General features: G+C 54.6%; 1 protein-coding gene across 3 annotated transcripts in view; it reads left to right on the top strand.

Annotated features, from left to right (window-relative positions):
- The window catches only part of bcar3 (BCAR3 adaptor protein, NSP family member), a 335,071-nt gene that overhangs the window by 117,555 nt on the left and 189,748 nt on the right, over positions 1-27,768 (top strand). For 2 of the 3 annotated variants that reach the window (XM_072510520.1, XM_072510521.1), the window contains one exon: positions 21,353-21,467. In XM_072510520.1, the coding sequence (XP_072366621.1) occupies positions 21,353-21,467 (115 nt within the window). Of the gene's footprint in view, positions 1-21,352; positions 21,468-22,686; positions 22,817-22,972; positions 23,131-27,768 lie in introns of those variants that run through there. The other variant, XM_072510522.1, reaches the window with a different exon arrangement.

Raw genomic sequence — 27,768 nt, 5'->3', positions numbered from 1 at the left:
GATTTACGATAATCGATTCCAACGCTGGAATCAGGGCCGGCGCTGGTTCGATGCCGGTTTACGATAATCGATTCCGACGCTGGAATCAGGGCCGGCGCTGGTTCGATGCCGGTTTCCGATAATCGATTCCGACGCTGGAATCAGGGCCGGCACTGGTTCGATGCCGATTTACGATAATCGATTCCAACGCTGGAATCAGGGCCGGCGCTGGTTCTATGCCGGTTTACGATAATCGATTCCGACGCTGGAATCAGGGCCGGTGCTGATTCGATGCCGGTTTACGATAATCGATTCCGACACTGGAATCAGGGCCGGCGCTGGTTCGATGCCGGTTTACGATAATCGATTCCGACGCTGGAATCAGGGCCGGCACTGGTTCGATGCCAGTTTACGATAATCGATTCCGACGCTGGAATCAGGGCCGGCGCTGGTTCGATGCCGGTTTACGATAATCGATTCCGACGCTGGAATCAGGGCCGGCGCTGGTTCGATGCCAGTTTACGATAATCGATTCCGACGCTGGAATCAGGCCTGGCGCTGGTTCGATGCCGGTTTACCAGAATCGATTCCGACGCTGGAATCATGGCCGGCGCTGGTTCGATGCCAGTTTACGATAATCGATTCCGACGCTGGAATCAGGGCAGGCGCTGGTTCGATGCCGGTTTACTATAATCGATTCCGACGCTGGAATCAGGGCCGGCGCTGGTTCGCTGCCGGTTGACGATAATCGATTCCGGCGCTGGAATCAGGGCCGGCGCTGGTTCGATGCCGGTTTACGATAAGCGATTCCGACCCCTGGAATCAGGGCCGGCGCTGGTTCAATGCCAGTTTACGATAATCGATTCCGACGCTGGAATCAGGGCCGGCGCTGGTTCGATGCCAGTTTACGATAATCGATTCCGACGCTGGAATCAGGGCCGGCGCTGGTTCGATGCCGGTTTACGATAATCGATTCCGACGCTGGAATCAGGGCTGGCGCTGGTTCGATGCTGGTTTACGATAATCGATTCCGACGCTGGAATCAGGGCCGGCGTTGGTTCGATTCCGGTTTACGATAATCGATTCCGACGCTGGAATCAGGGCCGGCGCTGGTTCGATGCCGGTTTACGATAATCGATTTCGACGCTGGAATCAGGGCTGGCGCTGGTTCGATGCCGGTTTACGATAATCGATTCCGACGCTGGAATCAGGGCCGGCGCTGATTCGATGCCGGTTTACGATAATCGATTCCGACGCTGGAATCAGGGCCGGCGCTGGTTCAATGCCAGTTTACGATAATCGATTCCGACGCTGGAATCAGGGCCGGCTCTGGTTCGATGCCGGTTTACGATAATCGATTACGACGCTGGAATCAGGGCCGGCGCTGGTTTGATGCCAGTTTACGATAATCGATTCCGACGCTGGAATCAGGGCCGGCGCTGGTTCGATGCCAGTTTACGATAATCGATTCCGACGCTGGAATCAGGGCTGGCGCTGTTTCGATGCTGGTTTACGATAATCGATTCCGACGCTGGAATCAGGGCCGGCGCTGGTTCGATGCCCGTTTACGATTATCGATTCCGACGCTGGAATCAGGGCCGGCGCTGGTTCGATGCCGGTTTACGATAATCGATTCCGACGCTGGAATCAGGGCCGGCTCTGGTTCGATGCCGGTTTACGATAATCGATTCCGACGCTGGAATCAGGACCGGCGCTGGTTCGATGCCGGTTTACGATAATCGATTCCGACGCTGGAATCAGGTCCGGCGCTGGTTCGATGCCAGTTTCCGATAATCGATTCCGACGCTGGAATCAGGGCCGGCGTTGGTTCGATGCCGGTTTACGATAATCGATTCCGACGCTGGAATCAGGGCCGGCGCTGGTTCGATGCCGGTTTACGATAATCGATTCCGACGCTGGAATCAGGGCCGGCGCTGGTTCGATGCCGGTTTACGATAATCGATTCCGACGCTGGAATCAGGGCCGGCGTTGGTTCGATGCCGGTTTACGATAATCGATTCCGACGCTGGAATCAGGGCCGGCGCTGGTTCGATGCCGGTTTACGATAATCGATTCCGACGCTGGAATCAGGGCCGGCGCTGGTTCGATGCCGGTTTACGATAATCGATTCCGACGCTGGAATCAGGGCCGGCGCTGGTACGATGCCAGTTTACGATAATCGATTCCGACGCTGGAATCAGGGCCGGCGCTGGTTCAATGCCGGTTTACGATAATCGATTCCGACGCTGGAATCAGGGCCGGCATTGGTTCGATGCCGGTTTACGATAATCGATTCCGACGCTGGAATCAGGGCCGGCGCTGGTTCGATGCCGGTTTACGATAATCGATTCCGACGCTGGAATCAGGGCCGGCGCTGGTTCGATGCCGGTTTACGATAATCGATTCCGACGCTGGAATCAGGTCCGGCGCTGGTTCGATGCCGGTTTACGATAATCGATTCCGACGCTGGAATCAGGGCCGGCGCTGGTTCGATGCCGGTTTACGATAATCGATTCCGACGCTGGAATCAGGGCCGGCGCTGGTTCGATGCCGGTTTACGAGAATCGATTCCGACACTGGAATCAGGGCCGGCGCTGGTTCGATGCCGGTTTACGATAATCGATTCCGACGCTGGAATCAGGGCCGGCGCTGGTTCGATGCCGGTTTACGATAATCGATTCCGACGCTGGAATCAGGGCCGGCGCTGGTTCGATGCCGGTTTACGATAATCGATTCCGACGCTGGAATCAGGGCCGGCGCTGGTTCGATGCCGGTTTACGATAATCGATTCCGACGCTGGAATCAGGGCCGGCGCTGGTTCGATGCCGGTTTACGATAATCGATTCCGAGGCTGGAATCAGGGCCGGCTCTGGTTCGATGCCGGTTTACGATAATCGATTCCGACGCTGGAATCAGGGCCGGCGCTGGTTCGATGCCGGTTTACGATAATCGATTCCGACGCTGGAATCAGGGCCGGCGCTGGTTCGATGCCGGTTTACGATAATCGATTCCGACGCTGGAATCAGGGCCGGCTCTGGTTCGATGCCGGTTTACGATAATCGATTCCGACGCTGGAATCAGGGCCGGCGCTGGTTCGATGCCGGTTTACGATAATCGATTCCGACGCTGGAATCAGGTCCGGCGCTGGTTCGATGCCGGTTTACGATAATCGATTCCGACGCTGGAATCAGGGCCGGCGTTGGTTCGATGCCGGTTTACGATAATCGATTCCGACGCTGGAATCAGGGCCGGCGCTGGTTCGATGCCGGTTTACGATAATCGATTCCGACGCTGGAATCAGGGCCGGCGCTGGTTCGATGGCGGTTTACGATAATCGATTCCGACGCTGGAATCAGGGCCGGCGTTGGTTCGATGCCGGTTTACGATAATCGATTCCGACGCTGGAATCAAGGCCGACGCTGGTTCGATGCCGGTTTACGATAATCGATTCCGACGCTGGAATCAGGGCCGGCGCTGGTTCGATGCCGGTTTATGAGAATCGATTCCGACGCTGGAATCAGGGCCGGCGCTGGTTCGATGCCGGTTTACGAAAATCGATTCCGACGCTGGAATCAGGGCCGGCGCTGGTTCGATGCCGGTTTACGATAATCGATTCCGACGCTGGAATCAGGGCCGGCGCTGGTTCGATGGCGGTTTACGATAATCGATTCCGACGCTGGAATCAGGGCCGGCGTTGGTTCGATGCCTGTTTACGATAATCGATTCCGACGCTGGAATCAGGGCCGGCGCTGGTTCGATGCCTGTTTACGATAATCGATTCCGACGCTGGAATCAGGGCCGGCGCTGGTTCGATGCCGGTTTACGATAATCGATTCCGACGCTGGAATCAGGGCCGGCGCTGGTTCGATGCCGGTTTACGATAATCGATTCCGACGCTGGAATCAGGGCCGGCGCTGGTTCGATGCCGGTTTACGATAATCGATTCCGACGCTGGAATCAGGGCCGGCGCTGGTTCGATGCCGGTTTACGATAATCGATTCCGAGGCTGGAATCAGGGCCGGCTCTGGTTCGATGCCGGTTTACGATAATCGATTCCGACGCTGGAATCAGGGCCGGCGCTGGTTCGATGCCGGTTTACGATAATCGATTCCGACGCTGGAATCAGGGCCGGCGCTGGTTCGATGCCGGTTTACGATAATCGATTCCGACGCTGGAATCAGGGCCGGCTCTGGTTCGATGCCGGTTTACGATAATCGATTCCGACGCTGGAATCAGGGCCGGCGCTGGTTCGATGCCGGTTTACGATAATCGATTCCGACGCTGGAATCAGGTCCGGCGCTGGTTCGATGCCGGGTTACGATAATCGATTCCGACGCTGGAATCAGGGCCGGCGTTGGTTTGATGCCGGTTTACGATAATCGATTCCGACGCTGGAATCAGGGCCGGCGCTGGTTCGATGCCGGTTTACGATAATCGATTCCGACGCTGGAATCAGGGCCGGCGCTGGTTCGATGCCGGTTTACGATAAGCGATTCCGACGCTGGAATCAGGGCCGGCGCTGGTTCGATGCCGGTTTACGAGAATCGATTCCGACGCTGGAATCAGGGCCGGCGCTGGTTCGATGCCAGTTTACGATAATCGATTCCGACGCTGGAATCAGGGCCGGCGCTGGTTCGATGCCGGTTTACGATAATCGATTCCGACGCTGGAATCAGGGCCGGCGCTGGTTCGATGCCGGTTTACGATAATCGATTCCGACGCTGGAATCAGGGCCGGCGCTGGTTCGATGCCGGTTTACGATAATCGATTCCGAGGCTGGAATCAGGGCCGGCTCTGGTTCGATGCCGGTTTACGATAATCGATTCCGACGCTGGAATCAGGGCCGGCGCTGGTTCGATGCCGGTTTACGATAATCGATTCCGACGCTGGAATCAGGGCCGGCGCTGGTTCGATGCCGGTTTACGATAATCGATTCCGACGCTGGAATCAGGGCCGGCTCTGGTTCGATGCCGGTTTACGATAATCGATTCCGACGCTGGAATCAGGGCCGGCGCTGGTTCGATGCCGGTTTACGATAATCGATTCCGACGCTGGAATCAGGTCCGGCGCTGGTTCGATGCCGGTTTACGATAATCGATTCCGACGCTGGAATCAGGGCCGGCGCTGGTTCGATGCCGGTTTACGATAATCGATTCCGACGCTGGAATCAGGGCCGGCGCTGGTTCGATGCCGGTTTACGATAATCGATTCCGACGCTGGAATCAGGGCCGGCGCTGGTTCGATGGCGGTTTACGATAATCGATTCCGACGCTGGAATCAGGGCCGGCGTTGGTTCGATGCCGGTTTACGATAATCGATTCCGACGCTGGAATCAGGGCCGACGCTGGTTCGATGCCGGTTTACGATAATCGATTCCGACGCTGGAATCAGGGCCGGCGCTGGTTCGATGCCGGTTTACGAGAATCGATTCCGACGCTGGAATCAGGGCCAGCGCTGTTTCGATGCCGGTTTACGAAAATCGATTCCGACGCTGGAATCAGGGCCGGCGCTGGTTCGATGCCGGTTTACGATAATCGATTCCGACGCTGGAATCAGGGCCGGCGCTGGTTCGATGGCGGTTTACGATAATCGATTCCGACGCTGGAATCAGGGCCGGCGTTGGTTCGATGCCTGTTTACGATAATCGATTCCGACGCTGGAATCAGGGCCGGCGCTGGTTCGATGCCTGTTTACGATAATCGATTCCGACGCTGGAATCAGGGCCGGCGCTGGTTCGATGCCGGTTTACGATAATCGATTCCGACGCTGGAATCAGGGCCGGCGCTGGTTCGATGCCGGTTTACGATAATCGATTCCGACGCTGGAATCAGGGCCGGCGCTGGTTCGATGCCGGTTTACGATAATCGATTCCGACGCTGGAATCAGGGCCGGCGCTGGTTCGATGCCGGTTTACGATAATCGATTCCGAGGCTGGAATCAGGGCCGGCTCTGGTTCGATGCCGGTTTACGATAATCGATTCCGACGCTGGAATCAGGGCCGGCGCTGGTTCGATGCCGGTTTACGATAATCGATTCCGACGCTGGAATCAGGGCCGGCGCTGGTTCGATGCCGGTTTACGATAATCGATTCCGACGCTGGAATCAGGGCCGGCTCTGTTTCGATGCCGGTTTACGATAATCGATTCCGACGCTGGAATCAGGGCCGGCGCTGGTTCGATGCCGGTTTACGATAATCGATTCCGACGCTGGAATCAGGTCCGGCGCTGGTTCGATGCCGGTTTACGCTAATCGATTCCGACGCTGGAATCAGGGCCGGCGCTGGTTCGATGCCGGTTTACGATAATCGATTCCGACGCTGGAATCAGGACCGGCGCTGGTTCGATGCCGGTTTACGATAATCGATTCCGACGCTGGAATCAGGGCCGGCGCTGGTTCGATGCCGGTTTACGATAATCGATTCCGACGCTGGAATCAGGGCCGGCGCTGGTTCGATGCCGGTTTACGATAAGCGACTCCGACGCTGGAATCAGGGCCGGCGCTGGTTCGATGCCGGTTTACGATAATCGATTCCGACGCTGGAATCAGGGCAGGCGCTGGTTCGATGCCGGTTTACGATAATCGATTCCGACGCTGGAATCAGGGCCAGCGCTGGTTCGATGCCGGTTTACGATAATCGATTCCGACGCTGGAATCAGGGCCGGCGCTGGTTCGATGCCGGTTTACGATAATCGATTCCGACGCTGGAATCAGGGCTGGCGCTGGTTCGATGCCGGTTTACGATAATCGATTCCGACGCTGGAATCAGGGCCGGCGCTGGTTGGATGCCAGTTTACGATAATCGATTCCGACGCTGGAATCAGGGCCGGCGCTGGTTCGATGCCGGTTTACGATAATCGATTCCGACGCTGGAATCAGGGCCGGCGCTGGTTCGATGCCTGTTTACGATAATCGATTCCGACGCTGGAATCAGGGCTGGCGCTGGTTCGATGCCAGTTTACGATAATCGATTCCGACGCTGGAATCAGGGCTGGCGCTGGTTCGATGCCGGTTTACGATAATCGATTCCGACGCTGGAATCAGGGCCGGCGCTGGTTCGATGCCGGTTTACGCTAATCGATTCCGAAGCTGGAATCAGGACCGGCGCTGGTTCGATGCCGGTTTGCGATAATCGATTCCGACGCTGGAATCAGGGCCGGCGCTGGTTCGATGCCGGTTTACGATAATCGATTCCGACGCTGGAATCAGGGCCGGCGCTGGTTCGATGCCGGTTTACGATAATCGATTCCGACGCTGGAATCAGGGCCAGCGCTGGTTCGATGCCGGTTTACGATAATCGATTCCGACGCTGGAATCAGCCTGGCGCTGGTTCGATGCTGGTTTACGATAATCGATTCAGGCGCTGGAATCAGGGCCGGCGCTGGTTCGATGCCGGTTTACGCTAATCGATTCCGATGCTGGAATCATGGCCGGCGCTGGTTCGATGCCAGTTTACGATAATCGATTCCGACGCTGGAATCAGGGCCGGCGCTGGTTCGATGCCGGTTTACGATAATCGATTCCGGCGCTGGAATCAGGGCCGGCGCTGGTTCGATGCTGGTTTACGATAATCGATTCCGACGCTGGAATCAGGGCCGGCGCTGGTTCGATGCCGGTTTACGATAATCGATTCCGACGCTGGAATCAGGCCTGGCGCTGGTTCGATGCCGGTTTACGATAATCGATTCCGACGCTGGAATCCGGGCAGGCGCTGGTTCGATGCCGGTTTACGATAATCGATTCCGACGCTGGAATCAGGCCTGGCGCTGGTTCGATGCCGGTTTACGATAATCGATTCCGACGCTGGAATCAGGCCTGGCGCTGGTTCGATGCCGGTTTACGATAATCGATTCCGACGCTGGAATCAGGGCAGGCGCTGGTTCGATGCCAGTTTACGATAATCGATTCCGACGCTGGAATCAGGGCCGGCGCTGGTTCGATGCCGGTTTACGATAATCGATTCCGACGCTGGAATCAGGGCAGGCGCTGGTTCGATGCCGGTTTACGATAATCGATTCCGACGCTGGAATCAGGGCCGGCGCTGGTTCGATGCCGGTTTACGATAATCGATTCCGACACTGGAATCAGGGCCGGCGCTGGTTCGATGCCAGTTTACGATAATCGATTCCGACGCTGGAATCAGGGCCGGCGCTGGTTCGATGCCAGTTTACGATAATCGATTCCGACGCTGGAATCAGGGCCGGCGCTGGTTCGATGCCGGTTTACGATAATCGATTCCGACGCTGGAATCAGGGCCGGCGCTGGTTCGATGCCGGTTTACGATAATCGATTCCGACGCTGGAATCAGGGCCGGCGCTGGTTCGATGCCGGTTTACGATAATCGATTCCGACGCTGGAATCAGGCCTGGCGCTGGTTCGATGCCGGTTTACGATAATCGATTCCGACGCTGGAATCAGGGCCGGCGCTGGTTCGATGCCGGTTTACGATAATCGATTCCGACGCTGGAATCAGGGCCGGCGCTGGTTCGATGCCGGTTTACGATAATCGATTCCGACGCTGGAATCAGGGCTGGCGCTGGTTCGATGCCGGTTTACGATAATCGATTCCGACGCTGGAATCAGGGCCGGCGCTGGTTCGATGCCGGTTTACGATAATCGATTCCGACGCTGGAATCAGGGCCAGCGCTGGTTCGATGCCGGTTTACGATAATCGATTCCGACGCTGGAATCAGGACCGGCGCTGGTTCGATGCCGGTTTACGATAATCGATTCCGACACTGGAATCAGGGCCGGCGCTGGTTCGATGCCGGTTTACGATAATCGATTCCGACGCTGGAATCAGGGCCGGCGCTGGTTCGATGCCGGTTTACGATAATCGATTCCGACGCTGGAATCAGGGCCGGCGCTGGTTCGATGCCAGTTTACGATAATCGATTCCGACACTGGAATCAGGGCTGGCGCTGGTTCGATGCCGGTTTACGATAATCGATTCCGACGCTGGAATCAGGGCCGGCGCTGGTTCGATGCCGGTTTACGATAATCGATTCCGACACTGGAATCAGGGCTGGCGCTGGTTCGATGCCGGTTTACGATAATCGATTCCGACGCTGGAATCAGGGCTGGCGCTGGTTGGATGCCAGTTTACGATAATCGATTCCGACACTGCAATCAGGGCCGGCGCTGGTTCGATGCCGGTTTACGATAATCGATTCCGACACTGGAATCAGGGCTGGCGCTGGTTCGATGCCGGTTTACGATAATCGATTCCGACGCTGGAATCAGGGCCGGCGCTGGTTCGATGCCAGTTTACGATAATCGATTCCGACGCTGGAATCAGGGCCGGCGCTGGTTCGATGCCGGTTTACGATAATCGATTCCGACGCTGGAATCAGGGCCGGCGCTGGTTCGATGCCGGTTTACGATAATCGATTCCGACGCTGGAATCAGGGCCGGCGCTGGTTCGATGCCGGTTTACGATAATCGATTCCGACGCTGGAATCAGGGCCGGCGTTGGTTCGATGCCGGTTTACGATAATCGATTCCGACGCTGGAATCAGGGCCGGCGCTGGTTCGATGCCGGTTTACGATAATCGATTCCGACGATGGAAACAGGGCCGGCGCTGGTTCGATGCCAGTTTACGATAATCGATTCCGACGCTGGAATCAGGGCCGGCGCTGGTTCGATGCAGGTTTACGATAATCGATTCCGACGCTGGAATCAGGGCCGGCGCTGGTTCGATGCCGGTTTAGGATAATCGATTCCGACGCTGGAATCAGTCCTGGCGCTGGTTCGATGCCTGTTTACGATAATCGATTCCGACGCTGGAATCAGGGCCGGCGCTGGTTCGATGCCGGTTTACGATAATCGATTCCGACGCTGGAATCAGGGCTGGCGCTGGTTCGATGCCGGTTTACGATAATCGATTCCGACGCTGGAATCAGTCCAGGCGCTGGTTCGATGCCGGTTTACGATAATCGATTCCGACGCTGGAATCAGGGCCGGCGCTGGTTCGATGCCAGTTTACGATAATCGATTCCGACGCTGGAATCAGGGCCGGCGCTGGTTCGATGCCAGTTTACGATAATCGATTCCGACGCTGGAATCAGGGCCGGCGCTGGTTCGATGCCGGTTTACGATAATCGATTCCGATGCTGGAATCAGGGCCGGCGCTGGTTCGATGCCGGTTTACGATAATCGATTCCGACGCTGGAATCAGGGCCGGCGCTGGTTCGATGCCGGTTTACGATTATCGATTCCGACGCTGGAATCAGGGCCGGCGCTGGTTCGATGCCGATTTACGATAATCGATTCCGATGCTGGAATCAGGGCCGGCGCTGGTTCGATGCCGGTTTACGATAATGGATTCCGACGCTGGAATCAGGGCCGGCGCTGGTTCGATGCCGGTTTACGATAATCGATTCCGACGCTGGAATCAGGGCCGGCGCTGGTTCGATGCCGGTTTACGATAAGCGATTCCGACGCTGGAATCAGGGCCGGCGCTGGTTCGATGCCGGTTTACGATAATCGATTCCGACGCTGGAATCAGGGCCGGCGCTGGTTCGATGCCGGTTTACGATAATCGATTCCGAGGCTGGAATCAGGGCCGGCTCTGGTTCGATGCCGGTTTACGATAATCGATTCCGACGCTGGAATCAGGGCCGGCGCTGGTTCGATGCCGGTTTACGATAATCGATTCCGACGCTGGAATCAGGGCCGGCGCTGGTTCGATGCCGGTTTACGATAATCGATTCCGACGCTGGAATCAGGGCCGGCTCTGGTTCGATGCCGGTTTACGATAATCGATTCCGACGCTGGAATCAGGGCCGGCGCTGGTTCGATGCCGGTTTACGATAATCGATTCCGACGCTGGAATCAGGTCCGGCGCTGGTTCGATGCCGGTTTACGCTAATCGATTCCGACGCTGGAATCAGGGCCGGCGCTGGTTCGATGCCGGTTTACGATAATCGATTCCGACGCTGGAATCAGGACCGGCGCTGGTTCGATGCCGGTTTACGATAATCGATTCCGACGCTGGAATCAGGGCCGGCGCTGGTTCGATGCCGGTTTACGATAATCGATTCCGACGCTGGAATCAGGGCCGGCGCTGGTTCGATGCCGGTTTACGATAAGCGACTCCGACGCTGGAATCAGGGCCGGCGCTGGTTCGATGCCGGTTTACGATAATCGATTCCGACGCTGGAATCAGGGCAGGCGCTGGTTCGATGCCGGTTTACGATAATCGATTCCGACGCTGGAATCAGGGCCGGCGCTGGTTCGATGCCGGTTTACGATAATCGATTCCGACGCTGGAATCAGGGCCGGCGCTGGTTCGATGCCGGTTTACGATAAGCGATTCCGACGCTGGAATCAGGCCTGGCGCTGGTTCGATGCCGGTTTACGATAATCGATTCCGACGCTGGAATCAGGGCCGGCGCTGGTTCGATGCCGGTTTACGATAATGGATTCCGACGCTGGAATCAGGCCTGGCGCTGGTTCGATGCCGGTTTACGATAATCGATTCCGACGCTGGAATCAGGGCCGGCGTTGGTTCGATGCCGGTTTACGATAATCGATTCCGACGCTGGAATCAGGGCCGGCGCTGGTTCGATGCCGGTTTACGATAATCGATTCCGACGCTGGAATCAGGGCCGGCGCTGGTTCGATGCCGGATTACGATAATCGATTCCGACGCTGGAATCAGGGCTGGCGCTGGTTCGATGCCGGTTTACGATAATCGATTCCGACGCTGGAATCAGGGCCGGCGCTGGTTGGATGCCAGTTTACGATAATCGATTCCGACGCTGGAATCAGGGCCGGCGCTGGTTCGATGCCGGTTTACGATAATCGATTCCGACGCTGGAATCAGGGCCGGCGCTGGTTCGATGCCTGTTTACGATAATCGATTCCGACGCTGGAATCAGGGCTGGCGCTGGTTCGATGCCAGTTTACGATAATCGATTCCGACGCTGGAATCAGGGCTGGCGCTGGTTCGATGCCGGTTTACGATAATCGATTCCGACGCTGGAATCAGGGCCGGCGCTGGTTCGATGCCGGTTTACGCTAATCGATTCCGAAGCTGGAATCAGGACCGGCGCTGGTTCGATGCCGGTTTGCGATAATCGATTCCGACGCTGGAATCAGGGCCGGCGCTGGTTCGATGCCGGTTTACGATAATCGATTCCGACGCTGGAATCAGGGCCGGCGCTGGTTCGATGCCGGTTTACGATAATCGATTCCGACGCTGGAATCAGGGCCAGCGCTGGTTCGATGCCGGTTTACGATAATCGATTCCGACGCTGGAATCAGCCTGGCGCTGGTTCGATGCCGGTTTACGATAATCGATTCAGGCGCTGGAATCAGGGCCGGCGCTGGTTCGATGCCGGTTTACGCTAATCGATTCCGATGCTGGAATCATGGCCGGCGCTGGTTCGATGCCAGTTTACGATAATCGATTCCGACGCTGGAATCAGGGCCGGCGCTGGTTCGATGCCGGTTTACGATAATCGATTCCGGCGCTGGAATCAGGGCCGGCGCTGGTTCGATGCTGGTTTACGATAATCGATTCCGACGCTGGAATCAGGGCCGGCGCTGGTTCGATGCCGGTTTACGATAATCGATTCCGACGCTGGAATCAGGCCTGGCGCTGGTTCGATGCCGGTTTACGATAATCGATTCCGACGCTGGACTCCGGGCAGGCGCTGGTTCGATGCCGGTTTACGATAATCGATTCCGACGCTGGAATCAGGCCTGGCGCTGGTTCGATGCCGGTTTACGATAATCGATTCCGACGCTGGAATCAGGCCTGGCGCTGGTTCGATGCCGGTTTACGATAATCGATTCCGACGCTGGAATCAGGGCAGGCGCTGGTTCGATGCCGGTTTACGATAATCGATTCCGACGCTGGAATCAGGGCCGGCGCTGGTTCGATGCCGGTTTACGATAATCGATTCCGACGCTGGAATCAAGGCAGGCGCTGGTTCGATGCCGGTTTACGATAATCGATTCCGACGCTGGAATCAGGGCCGGCGCTGGTTCGATGCCGGTTTACGATAATCGATTCCGACACTGGAATCAGGGCCGGCGCTGGTTCGATGCCAGTTTACGATAATCGATTCCGACGCTGGAATCAGGGCCGGCGCTGGTTCGATGCCCGTTTACGATAATCGATTCCGACGCTGGAATCAGGGCCGGCGCTGGTTCGATGCCTGTTTACGATAATCGATTCCGACGCTGGAATCAGGGCTGGCGCTGGTTCGATGCCAGTTTACGATAATCGATTCCGACGCTGGAATCAGGGCTGGCGCTGGTTCGATGCCGGTTTACGATAATCGATTCCGACGCTGGAATCAGGGCCGGCGCTGGTTCGATGCCGGTTTACGCTAATCGATTCCGAAGCTGGAATCAGGACCGGCGCTGGTTCGATGCCGGTTTGCGATAATCGATTCCGACGCTGGAATCAGGGCCGGCGCTGGTTCGATGCCGGTTTACGATAATCGATTCCGACGCTGGAATCAGGGCCGGCGCTGGTTCGATGCCGGTTTACGATAATCGATTCCGACGCTGGAATCAGGGCCAGCGCTGGTTCGATGCCGGTTTACGATAATCGATTCCGACGCTGGAATCAGCCTGGCGCTGGTTCGATGCCGGTTTACGATAATCGATTCAGGCGCTGGAATCAGGGCCGGCGCTGGTTCGATGCCGGTTTACGCTAATCGATTCCGATGCTGGAATCATGGCCGGCGCTGGTTCGATGCCAGTTTACGATAATCGATTCCGACGCTGGAATCAGGGCCGGCGCTGGTTCGATGCCGGTTTACGATAATCGATTCCGGCGCTGGAATCAGGGCCGGCGCTGGTTCGATGCTGGTTTACGATAATCGATTCCGACGCTGGAATCAGGGCCGGCGCTGGTTCGATGCCGGTTTACGATAATCGATTCCGACGCTGGAATCAGGCCTGGCGCTGGTTCGATGCCGGTTTACGATAATCGATTCCGACGCTGGACTCCGGGCAGGCGCTGGTTCGATGCCGGTTTACGATAATCGATTCCGACGCTGGAATCAGGCCTGGCGCTGGTTCGATGCCGGTTTACGATAATCGATTCCGACGCTGGAATCAGGCCTGGCGCTGGTTCGATGCCGGTTTACGATAATCGATTCCGACGCTGGAATCAGGGCAGGCGCTGGTTCGATGCCGGTTTACGATAATCGATTCCGACGCTGGAATCAGGGCCGGCGCTGGTTCGATGCCGGTTTACGATAATCGATTCCGACGCTGGAATCAAGGCAGGCGCTGGTTCGATGCCGGTTTACGATAATCGATTCCGACGCTGGAATCAGGGCCGGCGCTGGTTCGATGCCGGTTTACGATAATCGATTCCGACACTGGAATCAGGGCCGGCGCTGGTTCGATGCCAGTTTACGATAATCGATTCCGACGCTGGAATCAGGGCCGGCGCTGGTTCGATGCCCGTTTACGATAATCGATTCCGACGCTGGAATCAGGGCCGGCGCTGGTTCGATGCCGGTTTACGATAATCGATTCCGACGCTGGAATCAGGGCCGGCGCTGGTTCGATGCCGGTTTACGATAATCGATTCCGACGCTGGAATCAGGGCCGGCGCTGGTTCGATGCCGGTTTACGATAATCGATTCCGACGCTGGAATCAGGCCTGGCGCTGGTTCGATGCCGATTTACGATAATCGATTCCGACGCTGGAATCAGGGCCGGCGCTGGTTCGATGCCGGTTTACGATAATCGATTCCGACGCTGGAATCAGGGCCGGCGCTGGTTCGATGCCGGTTTACGATAATCGATTCCGACGCTGGAATCAGGGCTGGCGCTGGTTCGATGCCGGTTTACGATAATCGATTCCGACGCTGGAATCAGGGCCGGCGCTGGTTCGATGCCGGTTTACGATAATCGATTCCGACGCTGGAATCAGGACCGGCGCTGGTTCGATGCCGGTTTACGATAATCGATTCCGACACTGGAATCAGGGCCGGCGCTGGTTCGATGCCGGTTTACGATAATCGATTCCGACACTGGAATCAGGGCCGGCGCTGGTTCGATGCCGGTTTACGATAATCGATTCCGACGCTGGAATCAGGGCCGGCGCTGGTTCGATGCCAGTTTACGATAATCGATTCCGACACTGGAATCAGGGCCGGCGCTGGTTCGATGCCGGTTTACGATAATCGATTCCGACGCTGGAATCAGGGCCGGCGTTGGTTCGATGCCGGTTTACGATAATCGATTCCGACGCTGGAATCAGGGCCGGCGCTGGTTCGATGCCGGTTTACGATAATCGATTCCGACGATGGAAACAGGGCCGGCGCTGGTTCGATGCCAGTTTACGATAATCGATTCCGACGCTGGAATCAGGGCCGGCGCTGGTTCGATGCAGGTTTACGATAATCGATTCCGACGCTGGAATCAGGGCCGGCGCTGGTTCGATGCCGGTTTAGGATAATCGATTCCGACGCTGGAATCAGTCCTGGCGCTGGTTCGATGCCGGTTTACGATAATCGATTCCGACGCTGGAATCAGGGCCGGCGCTGGTTCGATGCCGGTTTACGATAATCGATTCCGACGCTGGAATCAGGGCTGGCGCTGGTTCGATGCCGGTTTACGATAATCGATTCCGACGCTGGAATCAGTCCAGGCGCTGGTTCGATGCCGGTTTACGATAATCGATTCCGACGCTGGAATCAGGGCCGGCGCTGGTTCGATGCCAGTTTACGATAATCGATTCCGACGCTGGAATCAGGGCCGGCGCTGGTTCGATGCCAGTTTACGATAATCGATTCCGACGCTGGAATCAGGGCCGGCGCTGGTTCGATGCCGGTTTACGATAATCGATTCCGACGCTGGAATCAGGGCCGGCGCTGGTTCGATGCCGGTTTACGATAATCGATTCCGACGCTGGAATCAGGGCCGGCGCTGGTTCGATGCCGGTTTACGATTATCGATTCCGACGCTGGAATCAGGGCCGGCGCTGGTTCGATGCCGATTTACGATAATCGATTCCGATGCTGGAATCAGGGCCGGCGCTGGTTCGATGCCGGTTTACGATAATGGATTCCGACGCTGGAATCAGGGCCGGCGCTGGTTCGATGCCGGTTTACGATAATCGATTCCGACGCTGGAATCAGGGCCGGCGCTGGTTCGATGCCGGTTTACGATAATCGATTCTGACACTGGAATCAGGGCCGGCGCTGGTTCGATGCCGGTTTACGATAAGCGATTCCGACGCTGGAATCAGGGCCGGCGCTGGTTCGATGCCGGTTTACGATAATCGATTCCGAGGCTGGAATCAGGGCTGGCGCTGGTTCGATGCCAGTTTACGATAATCGATTCCGGCGCTGGAATCAGGGCCGGCGCTGGTTCGATGCCAGTTTACGATAATCGATTCCGACGCTGGAATCAGGGCTGGCGCTGGTTCGATGCCAGTTTACGATAATCGATTCCGGCGCTGGAATCAGGGCCGGCGCTGGTTCGATGCCGGTTTACGATAATCGATTCCGACGCTGGAATCAGGGCCGGCGCTGGTTCGATGCCGGTTTACGATAATCGGTTCCGACACTGGAATCAGGGCCGGCGCTGGTTCGATGCCAGTTTACGATAAGCGATTCCGACGCTGGAATCAGGGCCGGCGCTGGTTCGATGCCGGTTTACGATAAGCGATTCCGACGCTGGAATCAGGGCCGGCGCTGGTTCGATGCCAGTTTATGATAATCGATTCCGGCGCTGGAATCAGGGCCGGCGCTGGTTCGATGCCGGTTTACGATAATCGATTCCGACGCTGGAATCAGGGCCGGCGCTGGTTCGATGCCAGTTTACGATAATCGATTCCGACGCTGGAATCAGGGCCGGCGCTGGTTCGATGCCAGTTTACGATAATCGATTCCGACACTGGAATCAGGGCCGGCGCTGGTTCGATGCCGGTTTACGATAATCGATTCCGACGCTGTAATCAGGGCTGGCGCTGGTTCGATGCCAGTTTACGATAATCGATTCCGGCGCTGGAATCAGGGCCGGCGCTGGTTCGATGCCGGTTTACGATAATCGATTCCGACGCTGGAATCAGGGCCGGCGCTGGTTCGATGCCGGTTTACGATAATCGGTTCCGACACTGGAATCAGGGCCGGCGCTGGTTCGATGCCAGTTTACGATAAGCGATTCCGACGCTGGAATCAGGGCCGGCGCTGGTTCGATGCCGGTTTACGATAATCGATTCCGGCGCTGGAATCAGGGCCGGCGCTGGTTCGATGCCGGTTTACGATAATCGATTCCGACGCTGGAATCAGGGCCGGCGCTGGTTCGATGCCAGTTTACGATAATCGATTCCGACGCTGGAATCAGGGCCGGCGCTGGTTCGATGCCAGTTTACGATAATCGATTCCGACACTGGAATCAGGGCCGGCGCTGGTTCGATGCCGGTTTACGATAATCGATTCCGACGCTGGAATCAGGGCTGGCGCTGGTTCGATGCCAGTTTACGATAATCGATTCCGGCGCTGGAATCAGGGCCGGCGCTGGTTCGATGCCGGTTTACGATAATCGATTCCGACGCTGGAATCAGGGCCGGCGCTGGTTCGATGCCGGTTTACGATAATCGGTTCCGACACTGGAATCAGGGCCGGCGCTGGTTCGATGCCAGTTTACGATAAGCGATTCCGACGCTGGAATCAGGGCCGGCGCTGGTTCGATGCCGGTTTACGATAAGCGATTCCGACGCTGGAATCAGGGCCGGCGCTGGTTCGATGCCAGTTTACGATAATCGATTCCGGCGCTGGAATCAGGGCCGGCGCTGGTTCGATGCCGGTTTACGATAATCGATTCCGACGCTGGAATCAGGGCCGGCGCTGGTTCGATGCCAGTTTACGATAATCGATTCCGACGCTGGAATCAGGGCCGGCGCTGGTTCGATGCTGGTTTACGATAATCGATTCCGACGCTGGAATCAGGGCCGGCGCTGGTTCGATGCCGGTTTACGATAATCGATTCCGACGCTGGAATCAGGGCCGGCGCTGGTTCGATGCCGGTTTACGATAATCGATTCCGACGCTGGAATCAGTCCTGGCGCTGGTTCGATGCCGGTTTACGATAATCGATTCCGACGCTGGAATCAGGGCCGGCTCTGGTTCGATGCCGGTTTACGATAATCGATTCCGACGCTGGAATCAGGGCCGGCGCTGGTTCGATGCCGGTTTATGATTCTCCGCCCCCTCCAGACCGGCGTCATCGTGACGCGTGACGCACAGTCGCATTGCCATTGGCGGCTCATCAGCCGGCCCACTCGCAATGCTCCGCCCCCGATAGGCCAAGTTCCCGCCGGCACGGGACACATGTGGTCTGAGCCGGCATGCCGGCTGCAGACTGCGTCCAGCTCCGCCACACTCGGCCGCGATCCATGTTGCTGACCCGGGGGGGGGGGGGGGGGGTGGGGGGGGGGGGGGAGCGTCTGTCAGGGCTGGGGGTGACTGGGTGTCGCCATGTTGTATGGCGTGACTGGTGCAGGTCGTCAGCCTTGCACACGCACAGCCCGGCACCCGGCCATTCTCCAGCTATTCTCAATGCGATCCACGGGCATTTCACACGGTGCCAGTGTTAGCCCCACACCGATACCGGAATCCGAGAGGGTTTTGCGCCGATTTTTTTGAAGTGGACCTCCCACAGATTCTCCGGTTGAGTCGGCACTTAGCTGCAGGGACGGAGAATCCCGCCCAGAATATTTAACCGACGTGTTCACTGGTGGCCAGAAAACCCGGGCAGAGCAGACTTGAGGCCTGCATCATTCAGGGCTGCACAATTTCTGGGGGAAAAAATCCTTTCAACAGTTATCAGAACTCCCATTAAAATAAATTGGGGTGTAAGGCCTCTTTTAACTAGCCTAAAAGACCGACCTCAGGGGTTTGTTAGTGATTTTGCCCATGGCTGTGATTCCTTTTCCTCAGTTAGCCGTTGCCATGGGCTACCTGCTAGACTATTTGCCTGGGAATGGATTCCAACTTGATGTTCTTTACTTCCTCTCTTGGCCTGTTTATCTTCCAGTGGCACCAAATTAGCGTGATGTATGCAGGAAATTGATATATATTGTATTTATAAAAATAAATTTAGAGTACCCAATTATTTATTTTCAGATTTACGGGAAATTGAGCGTGGCCAATCCACCTAGCCTGCACATCTTTGGGTTGTGGGGGCAAGGCCCACGCAAACACGGGGAGAATGTCTCTTGCAGTAATGTTGTTAAAAAACTTTAAATTAAGGTATCCAGATTATGGGCGCAATTTAACGAAAAATAAACCAATCCCGTTTGGGTGAGTTTAGTGGGATGTTTCCCGGTGCTTGTCACCAGGAACCACGGCTATCGAACGGGACTCTGTTATTTTTTTCAGGCCTCGGCGAGGAATGCCCCGCCAAGGCCACACTTTGGCTCATTTCCTGCACTTGGGAGTGCCGTTGGCCAGTGTAGGAAGAGAACGGGACGCCATTTGATCTCTCGACACCCCCCCCCCACCCCCGATGCAACCTCCAGTCGCCCCCCCATGCCCAAAACTCACCTATAAGGGGCCCTTGACCGCCCCCTCACCCCACAGCATACTAGCAGGGCACCCCCCAGGTCCGCTCCCCAGCAAGGGCAAAATGCCACATAGGCACCTTGGCACTGCCAGCTTGGCACTCTGGCAGTGGCTGTGTCAGGTTGCCACCCGGGTGGCACTGCCAGGGTGCCCAGGTAGCATTGCCAGGTTGCCAGGTTGGTAGTGGTGCAAAGGTGGCATCTGCAGTGCTGCCAGGGCGCTACACTGCCTCGAGGACAACCACCCGGGGCCTCCGATTGCTTGGAAGACACCTATCAATTTTACTATTGATAGTAAAATCAATATCATAGAGATATGAATGAAAGGCTTACAGCTCAAAGATCTGAGGGGGCTTAAACCCAGCCGACTGGTTTTCCCTTTCCAGGAATCAACAGGTTCTGCTCCCTGGGTCTGACCCAGCAGATGACCCAGCAGATGAGGGGCAGCACGGTAGCATTGTGGATAGCACAATTGCTTCACAGCTCAAGGGTCCCAGGTTCGATTCCGGCTTGGGTCACTGTCTGTGCGGAGTCTGCACATCCTCCCCGTGTGTGCGTGGGTTTCCTCCGGGTGCTCCGGTTTCCTCCCACAGTCCAAAGATGTGCAGGTTAGGTGGATTGGCCATGATAAATTGCCCTTAGTGTCCAAAATTGCCCTTTGTATTGGGTGGGATTACTGGGTTATGGGGATAGGGTGGAGATGTTGACCTTGGGTAGGGTGCTCTTTCCAAGAGCTGGTGCAGACCCGATGGACCGAATGGCCTCCTTCTGCACTGTAAATTCTATGATATCTATGTACTGTCCAGGTGAGTGTTAAAGCAGCAGTTTTGTTCACTGCCTCTGTCTGGACTGCTCTCTAGTTTCCAGATAGGAGTCTCAATTCTAGGGGGGCATCCTGACAGGGGGCTCTCTTTTGGGGGCCTTCCTGACAGGGGGCTCTCTTCTGGGGCCTTCCTGTCAGGTGTCTCACTTTGGGGGGCTTCCAGAGAAAGGGCTCTCTTCCGGGTGGGCTTCCTGTCAGAAGTCTCACTTTGGGGGGCTTCTAGACAGGGGTCTCTCTTCTGGGGGCCTTCCTGACAGGGGTCTCTTTTCTAGGGGGTCTGTGGAGGGCGCCTCCTTATTTTGGGGGTTTCTGTGGAGAGTCTCTTTATTGAGGGGGTCTCTGGTCGGGTTGGGTGGGGTGGGCAGGTCTTGCATTATGGGGGGGGGGCGGAGTGGCCCTCTGATGGGCTTTGGGGGCAAATCCCTTAAAGAGTTACCCCCTTGGCCCAACGCAAGGTCCACCACGTCAGGGCCACACTTGCCAGGACCAGTAGTGGCTCTCAACCACATGATTCTGGCCCAGAGGACCGGAGAATCAGGCGGACCCGGAGAATATGGTGCCGTGCCCGGCCCAACATATTTCCATCCTCCCGTTGGCACGGGGCACGAACCTCTATCCCCATGCTAGCGGGAGGCTGGAGCATCGGAAAAAGTGCCGATCTGGTTTTCTTCACCCCCATCAGGAACTCTGCCACTGGAGGCGCAAGGGGGAGAATTTTGTTGTATTTATCACGGTCTGTGCAGGATGTTGATTGTCTAACATATACCCAGTTGTGTATACACAGATTGTAATTGATGTACATTGGAGAGTATTCACTATCCGATGTACACAATTCCTAGATTATAAATACAAAATACCAATCATTATCTGATCTGTACAAGAAATTCTGTTCACTGCCTGATCTATATGGTATACCTAGCACACTCTATTCTATATAGTACATTGTTCATAATCTGATTTACTATTCATCCTTTTGACTTGTCATCCTATCTTCATGTTTTTTTCCCAGGACTTGCTGCATTTGAGAGAAGCTGATCTGAGGCAGCTGGGAATTCAGAACCAGAGACACAGGATTCATATTGTGTCCAGCATCTTCCTTCTTCAGGAGAGCGAGAGACAAAAAGGTACTCCAGCATCAGATCATACTCTTCCTTTATTATGTGTGTGTGTGTGTGCCTGCATGTGTGTGTGCCCACACGTGTGTTCCAGTTCATGTTCACTGGAGTTTGTCACATGGGGCGGGATTCTGCGGGAATCGGCAAATCCGGCGGGAAGGAGTGCGTGAACCAACCCGGCGTCGGGCCACCCCGAAGGTGCGGAATCCTCCGCACCTTTAGGGGTTAGGCCGGTGCCGGAGTGGTTTGCGCTGGCCGGCGCGGAAGTGGCTTGGCGCCACGGCAACCGGCGGAGAAGGGCCTCCGCCGGCCGGCACGAGTTGGCGCATGCGCGGGAGCGCCAGGGTGTGCTGTCTCGGAGGACCACAGCAGCCGACGCGGAGGAATAGAGTGCCCCCACGACACAGGCCCGCCCGCGGATCGGTGGGCCCCAATCGTGGGCCAGGCCACCGTGGCCCCCCCCCCCCCCCGGGGCCAGGTCCCCCCGCGCTCTCCCGAGGACCCTGGAGGCCGCCCACGGAGCCAGGTCCCGCCAGTAAGTACCTGTTGTAATTTACGCCGGCGGGACCGGCCTAAAATGGGTGGCCACTCGGCCCATTGCGGGCCGGAGAATCGCCGGGGGGGCCGCCGCCAACTGGCGCGGCGCGATTCCCGCCCCCGCCAAATCCCCGCCGCCGGAGAATTCGGCAGCCAGCGGGGGCGGGATTCACACCGCCGCCCCCGCGATTCTCCGGCCCGGCGGGGGGGGGCGGAGAATCCCACCCCTAATCTCTGCTGAACCAATGGTCCAATTGTAAGGAGAGCTTGTCAGGGATTCCAATTGCCATCCATGCCTGAGTGATCGCACACACACCTCAGAATCAGAAGGTTGGGAGTTCATCCCCACGCCAGAGATTTGAGCACCTTGTTGAGGCTGATACTGAGGGAGTGCTGCATTGTTGGAAGTGCTGTCTTTCAGATGAGATGATAAGCTAAAGACCCCTTTGACGCCTTGGGTGAATGTCAAAAGTTCCCTCAGCCAACACCTCAAATTGGACAGCCTGGTCATTTATTTCATTGCTTTTAGTGGGAGCTTGCTGTGTGCAAATTGGCTGCCATGCTTCCTACCTCATAACAACTACACTTAAAATGCACATGATTGGCTGTGGAGCTCTTTGGGACGTCCTGAGATGGTGACATAATCCGCAAATCCTTCTTTCTTTCTTCTTGAATTCCCCCCCGATGATTCCTTCACTGTCCCCGAGGTTTCTAACCACTGCTTGCACTGACCAAGTGATGAACCTGGTGAAGCCATCGAGCCATGAATCTAAGAAGACACCATCAACACAGCTGGTTTCCAGGAGGGTGTTTGTGTTGGGGTAAGACATGTTGGGCTCCGGTGTTATGACCAACAATAAAGACGCACTAAACCTTCCTGCGGAATGGAAACTATGATGGTAAAATCATTTTGTTTGCCAGCTGTTGGTAGCGATATTTCTGACTGACCCACAATGTTTGCCTGTACTGTGTTCAAGGTACAACAGTGATTCAGAAATACTTGAATGGCTGTGGCGCGTTTTGGGACATCTTTTGGTCAGCCCCTCAGAACTGAGGGTGACTATCTTCACCTCCAGGGTGCGGGTCCCAGGGTGACTTGAAAAGTCCAATGCTGGATCCACACACTCTACCACAGGTGGGTCAGGTGGTGTTTGATGAGGCGGGTGGGTCAGGTGGTGTTTGATGAGGCGGGTGGGTCAGGTGGTGTTTGATGAGGCGGGTGGGTCAGGTGGTGTTTGATGAGGCGGGTGGGTCAGGTGGTGTTTGATGAGGCGGGTGGGTCAGGTGGTGTTTGATGAGGCGGGTGGGTGGGATTCAAAATGGGTGGCGCCTTTGTGGATGCATCTCCAGCAAGAGATTCCTACAAACCGGTGGGAGTGTTGCATTTTTGCAAGGCTTTGAGGACAACCGTGAAAAGTTTCCTCTGCCTTCCTGGTAGCTGCTTACTGTGAAGAAGTTTTGAGTAGCGAATTTGTTTTGGGAGTCTGGTGTCGGACATGCAAACAAGTGGGGGGGGGGGGGGGGTCACGTGTTGTGAGTGGGGGAGCGGCTGCGTTTTCACAAGCTCGGGCTCTGCTCTTCTTTTAACCTTTTGTTTTCAGCCACGTGCACATTTCTTTTCTTGGTTTCCATAGTTTCTCCTATATTCCGAGATTTGTTGGTCAGTGTTTTGGCATCATTGTTTTCGAGGCCGGGGTTAGGATTGGCTTCCCGGCCCTGGTCCTGTTTCTGATATCGATCAAGAGGGGCTGGAGTGGGCTGAGCCGGAACCCCCCCCCCCCCAATTGGAGCCTAGATTGTCGAATGGGACGGCATTTTGGAATCAATGAGGTTCAGTGCTTCGATTGTTGGAACCCTCCCGCCCCAGGTGTGAGTTAGTCCCTAATTTTACTTTAGCGCCTTTCCTTTTTCCGGCCCAGTTGTGGACTGGGACTTGGGTGGCGACATTTTAGGGAAGATCAGTAGTTTCTCTCGCTATGGGTCACCTTCTCTGACTGCTGGGGGTGATGCGAGTCTTTGGGACTCAGTTCTCCTGAGTTTTTATTTGGTGACGATGCTCGGCACCGGGATCTGGGTGGGGGGTGACACGTGCAGACGATGTCACCCGCCCAGCGTAGCTGATTAACCATAACCAGTGCCTCAATACCGGGGGGTGGTGGCCTGAAGACACTGATCTTAGAGCACCTGTCCTGCCATTTAATTTTGAGGATTTTGCGGAGACATCGCTGGTGATGTTTCTCTGGGCATTTAAAATGTCTGTTATACATTGTCGATTCCTCTTGACACATACTGGAGGGCAAGGAGCACTGCAGCCTGTAGACCATTAGTTTGCTGCCAAGTTTGAGGACCTCGTTATCAAACACTCTTTCTCCGAGAGCCTAAGGCCGCACTGGTTCACTGAGAACAATGTTGAGTTTCATCGGCGATGTTTTCCCTCGCTAAGAGGAGGCTCCGAAGGGATGAGAAATGATCAACGTTGTCCAGTGGAGGTTGGATAGTTGGAGGACGGTGTTGGGAAGCGAGAGCAGGTTAGTAGAGGACCTTCGTCTTCCGGGTGTGTAGCCTAAGGCCCATTCTTTCATGCACCTGTGTTGAAGATAGTTTGGAGCTCAGTCTCTGAGTGTGCACATTCGCAAGTGTCGTCAGCATGCTGCAGTTTGGTGACAGAGGTTGGGGTGATCTTTGTTCTGGACTGAAGGCTGCATAGGTTGAATAGCTTCCCGCTCGTCCTGTAGAGTAGCTCCACTTCGACAAGAAACGTCATGGACAGGGGGGCGGAGTATTACAATGAAAAAGGTGGAAAAGATCGTTGTGCAAAGATGCAGCCTTGCTTGACTCCCAGTTTTCACACACACTGGGTCTGGCGAAGATTTTTGGTGAGGATCTCGGCTTGCATGCCATCGTGCATATGGTGACGAATTTCTGCGGGTAACCAAAATTGAGGCGATGCTCCATGGTCCTTCCTGGTTGATAATCAAAGGCCTTTGTGAGGTCAAAGAAGGTCATGAACAGAGGTGGCTGTTTCTCTCTGCACTTTACTTCGACTTGTCTTAGAACTGCTGTGAAGATCATGTTCACTGTGCCTATTGATGGACGGAATGCTCATTGTGACTGGTAGGGGCTCTTCAGGCACGGGAGGAAGGCGATTGAGAAGGATTCGAAGCATCTGTGAATGGCGCTTACCCCATGTATTTGAATGTTACCAATGAATCTACTTTTACCGCCCTTCCAGGCAGTGCATTCCAGGTTACAACTATCACCGGAGCTGCTGAATTTTGCCAGAATTCAAAGAGCAATTGTGGCACCCCATCTGAAATTGGCTGCATGGCTGTATATCATGGTTTGGGTGTGGCGCCTTTTAGTCTGTCTGGCTAGAGTTATACCTGACCCTCAAAGGCATAGCTGCCAGTGGTGGGTTGAGGGAACTCGGGTTGGTCAACCTTCTAACTTGGATGTATTGTCATGTGAGAGTACCTTTAAGAAATGGATGTTTAAGCAATGTACCTTTAAGAAATGCAGTTATGTCAGAGTGTGGGTGGAGCTTGGCTTTAGATCAGCCATTTTGCAGTTTTTAGTTTCAGTTTTGAAAAGAGCTTGGGGTGTGTCTGTCTTTGCAGTGAGCTGGATCTGCTATGATCTCTGCCATGAAAGACTATCTCTGGATTATTTGGGTGATTTAAACTCATAATAGTAAAGCCTTTTCTGTTTAAAGGTGTTAAGTCTCATGGATGTTGAAAGGAATAACTGAAGGATTATTTAGTGTTGTAATATTTTCGGGGTTATCTTTGAAGTAAGAGATCCAATGTTTATTTAAGAGGTTAAGTTGAGTTCATGGAATAAACATTGTTTTGTGTTTAAAAACCCACGTGTCCATAATTGTAATCCCACACCTACGGAACAAGCCGTGTGCTCGGAAAAGCAACAAAACATTAAAGGGGGAGGTTGGTTGAACTCCATGATACATTTTGGGGTTCTGAAAACACCTCTCCCATAACAATTGGGGGCTCGAGGGGGGATAAAAGTCTATCTAATGGCTGGGCTTTTGTGAACTTAAAGACAGTGAAGGATTGTTGCTCTTCCGGTGTGGTATTTTAGTTTAAGTGGGGAGTGTGTTGTGGACAATGGCTCTTTCAGAGGCTCAGAAGTTTTTCGGGGTGGAGAATGTCACACGCAGTACCTTACGGACAGACTAAACGCAGACTGTTGGGTCTGGGAAAAACATTGCAGTTAACATTACCTGACAAAGTGCGAAAAGATGAGGTAATTATGGCGGTGGTTAAGCATTTAAAGTTGATTCAGATAGAGTTTGACTCATTGGAAATGGCAAAAATTCAGTTGCAAATTAAACAAATGGAACATGAGAAAGAATTAAAGTGGCTTGAATACGAGAGTAAGAGAGAGGAAAAAGAGAGAGAAAGAGTGAGAGAGGAAAAACAATAGGAGAGAGAAGAAAGGAGAAAAGAAAGAATAGCCCTAGCAGGACAAAAAGATAAAGAAAGGGAGATACAGGTCAGGGAAAAAGATAAAGAGAGGGAGTTTGAACTTCAGAAAATGGCCATGAAACATGAAAGTCAGTTAAAATTGGCAGACGTAAAGGGAAACGTACAGTTGAGGATAGTGATGAAGATAGTGAGAAAGAGCGTCATAGTCGAAGGCTTGGTGGGAATCTATTTAAATATGTCCAAGCATTGCCAAGGTTTGACGAGAAGGAAGTGGAAGCCTTTTTAATTTCATTTGAGAAGGTAGCTAAACAAATGAAATGGCCACAGGACATGTGGGTGTTACTGATTCAAACAAAGCTGGTAGGTAGAGCTAGTGAAGTGTTTGCATCACTACCGGAGGAGGTATCTGGAACGTATGAGGAGGTGAAGAAATCCATCTTAAGTGCATATGAGCTAGTGCCTGAAGCTTACAGACAAAAGTTTAGAAATTTAAGGAAAGAATTTGGTCAAACATACATGGAGTTTGAAAGGCTCAAACAGAGTAATTTTGATAGGTGGATAAGGGCTTTGAAAATAGACCAAACGTATGAAACTCTCAGAGAAATTATACTTTTGGTGGAGTTTAAAAATTCAATTCCTGATGTAGTGAGAACTCATGTGGAAGAACAGAGGGTTAAAACTGCGAGATTAGCAGCAGAAATGGCAGATGATTATGAATTAGTCCATAAATCAAAGATTGGTTTCCGACATCAGTTTCAGCCTGTGAGGGATAGAAACTGGGGACATGAGAAATACTCAAGTGGTAAAGGTAAAGGTGATCTGATGGGAGACAATAAAGAGAGTGTACCTCAGATTAAAAAAGAAATCCAGGAGGGTGGAAAAGAAATGAAAAGTTTCAAATGTTTTCACTGTAATAAACTAGGCCATGTAAAGTCACAGTGTTGGTGGTTGAAGAAAAGCACTGGGAAGGCTGATGTGGTAAAACAGAATAAGACAGTGGGGTTTGTTAAAGTGGTAAAGGAAAGCCCAAGGGAAGCGAAGGAGGTGCAAACGATTGTAAAGCCTGTTCAAGAAGTAATTGTTAGGAAGGTGCCAGATGTCTTTAAAGAATTTACTTGTGTGGGAAAAGTTTACTCATGTGTATCAGGAGGAGCAGGTAAAGAAGTCACAATTTTAAGAGATACAGGGGCTAGTCAATCTTTAATGGTAAAAGATGAGGAATTATGTAGTTTGGGAAGAATTTTGCCAGAAAAGGTGGTGATATGTGGAATTCAGGGTGAGAGGAGTAGCGTTCCATTATATAAGGTAAGGTTGGAAAGTGAGTGGTGAAG

Source organism: Scyliorhinus torazame, chromosome 7, assembly GCF_047496885.1.
Source record: "Scyliorhinus torazame isolate Kashiwa2021f chromosome 7, sScyTor2.1, whole genome shotgun sequence".
Classification (NCBI taxonomy): Eukaryota; Metazoa; Chordata; class Chondrichthyes; order Carcharhiniformes; family Scyliorhinidae; genus Scyliorhinus; species Scyliorhinus torazame.
Note: the sequence above shows the minus strand (reverse complement) of the source record. Positions and strands in the feature narration are given on the sequence as shown.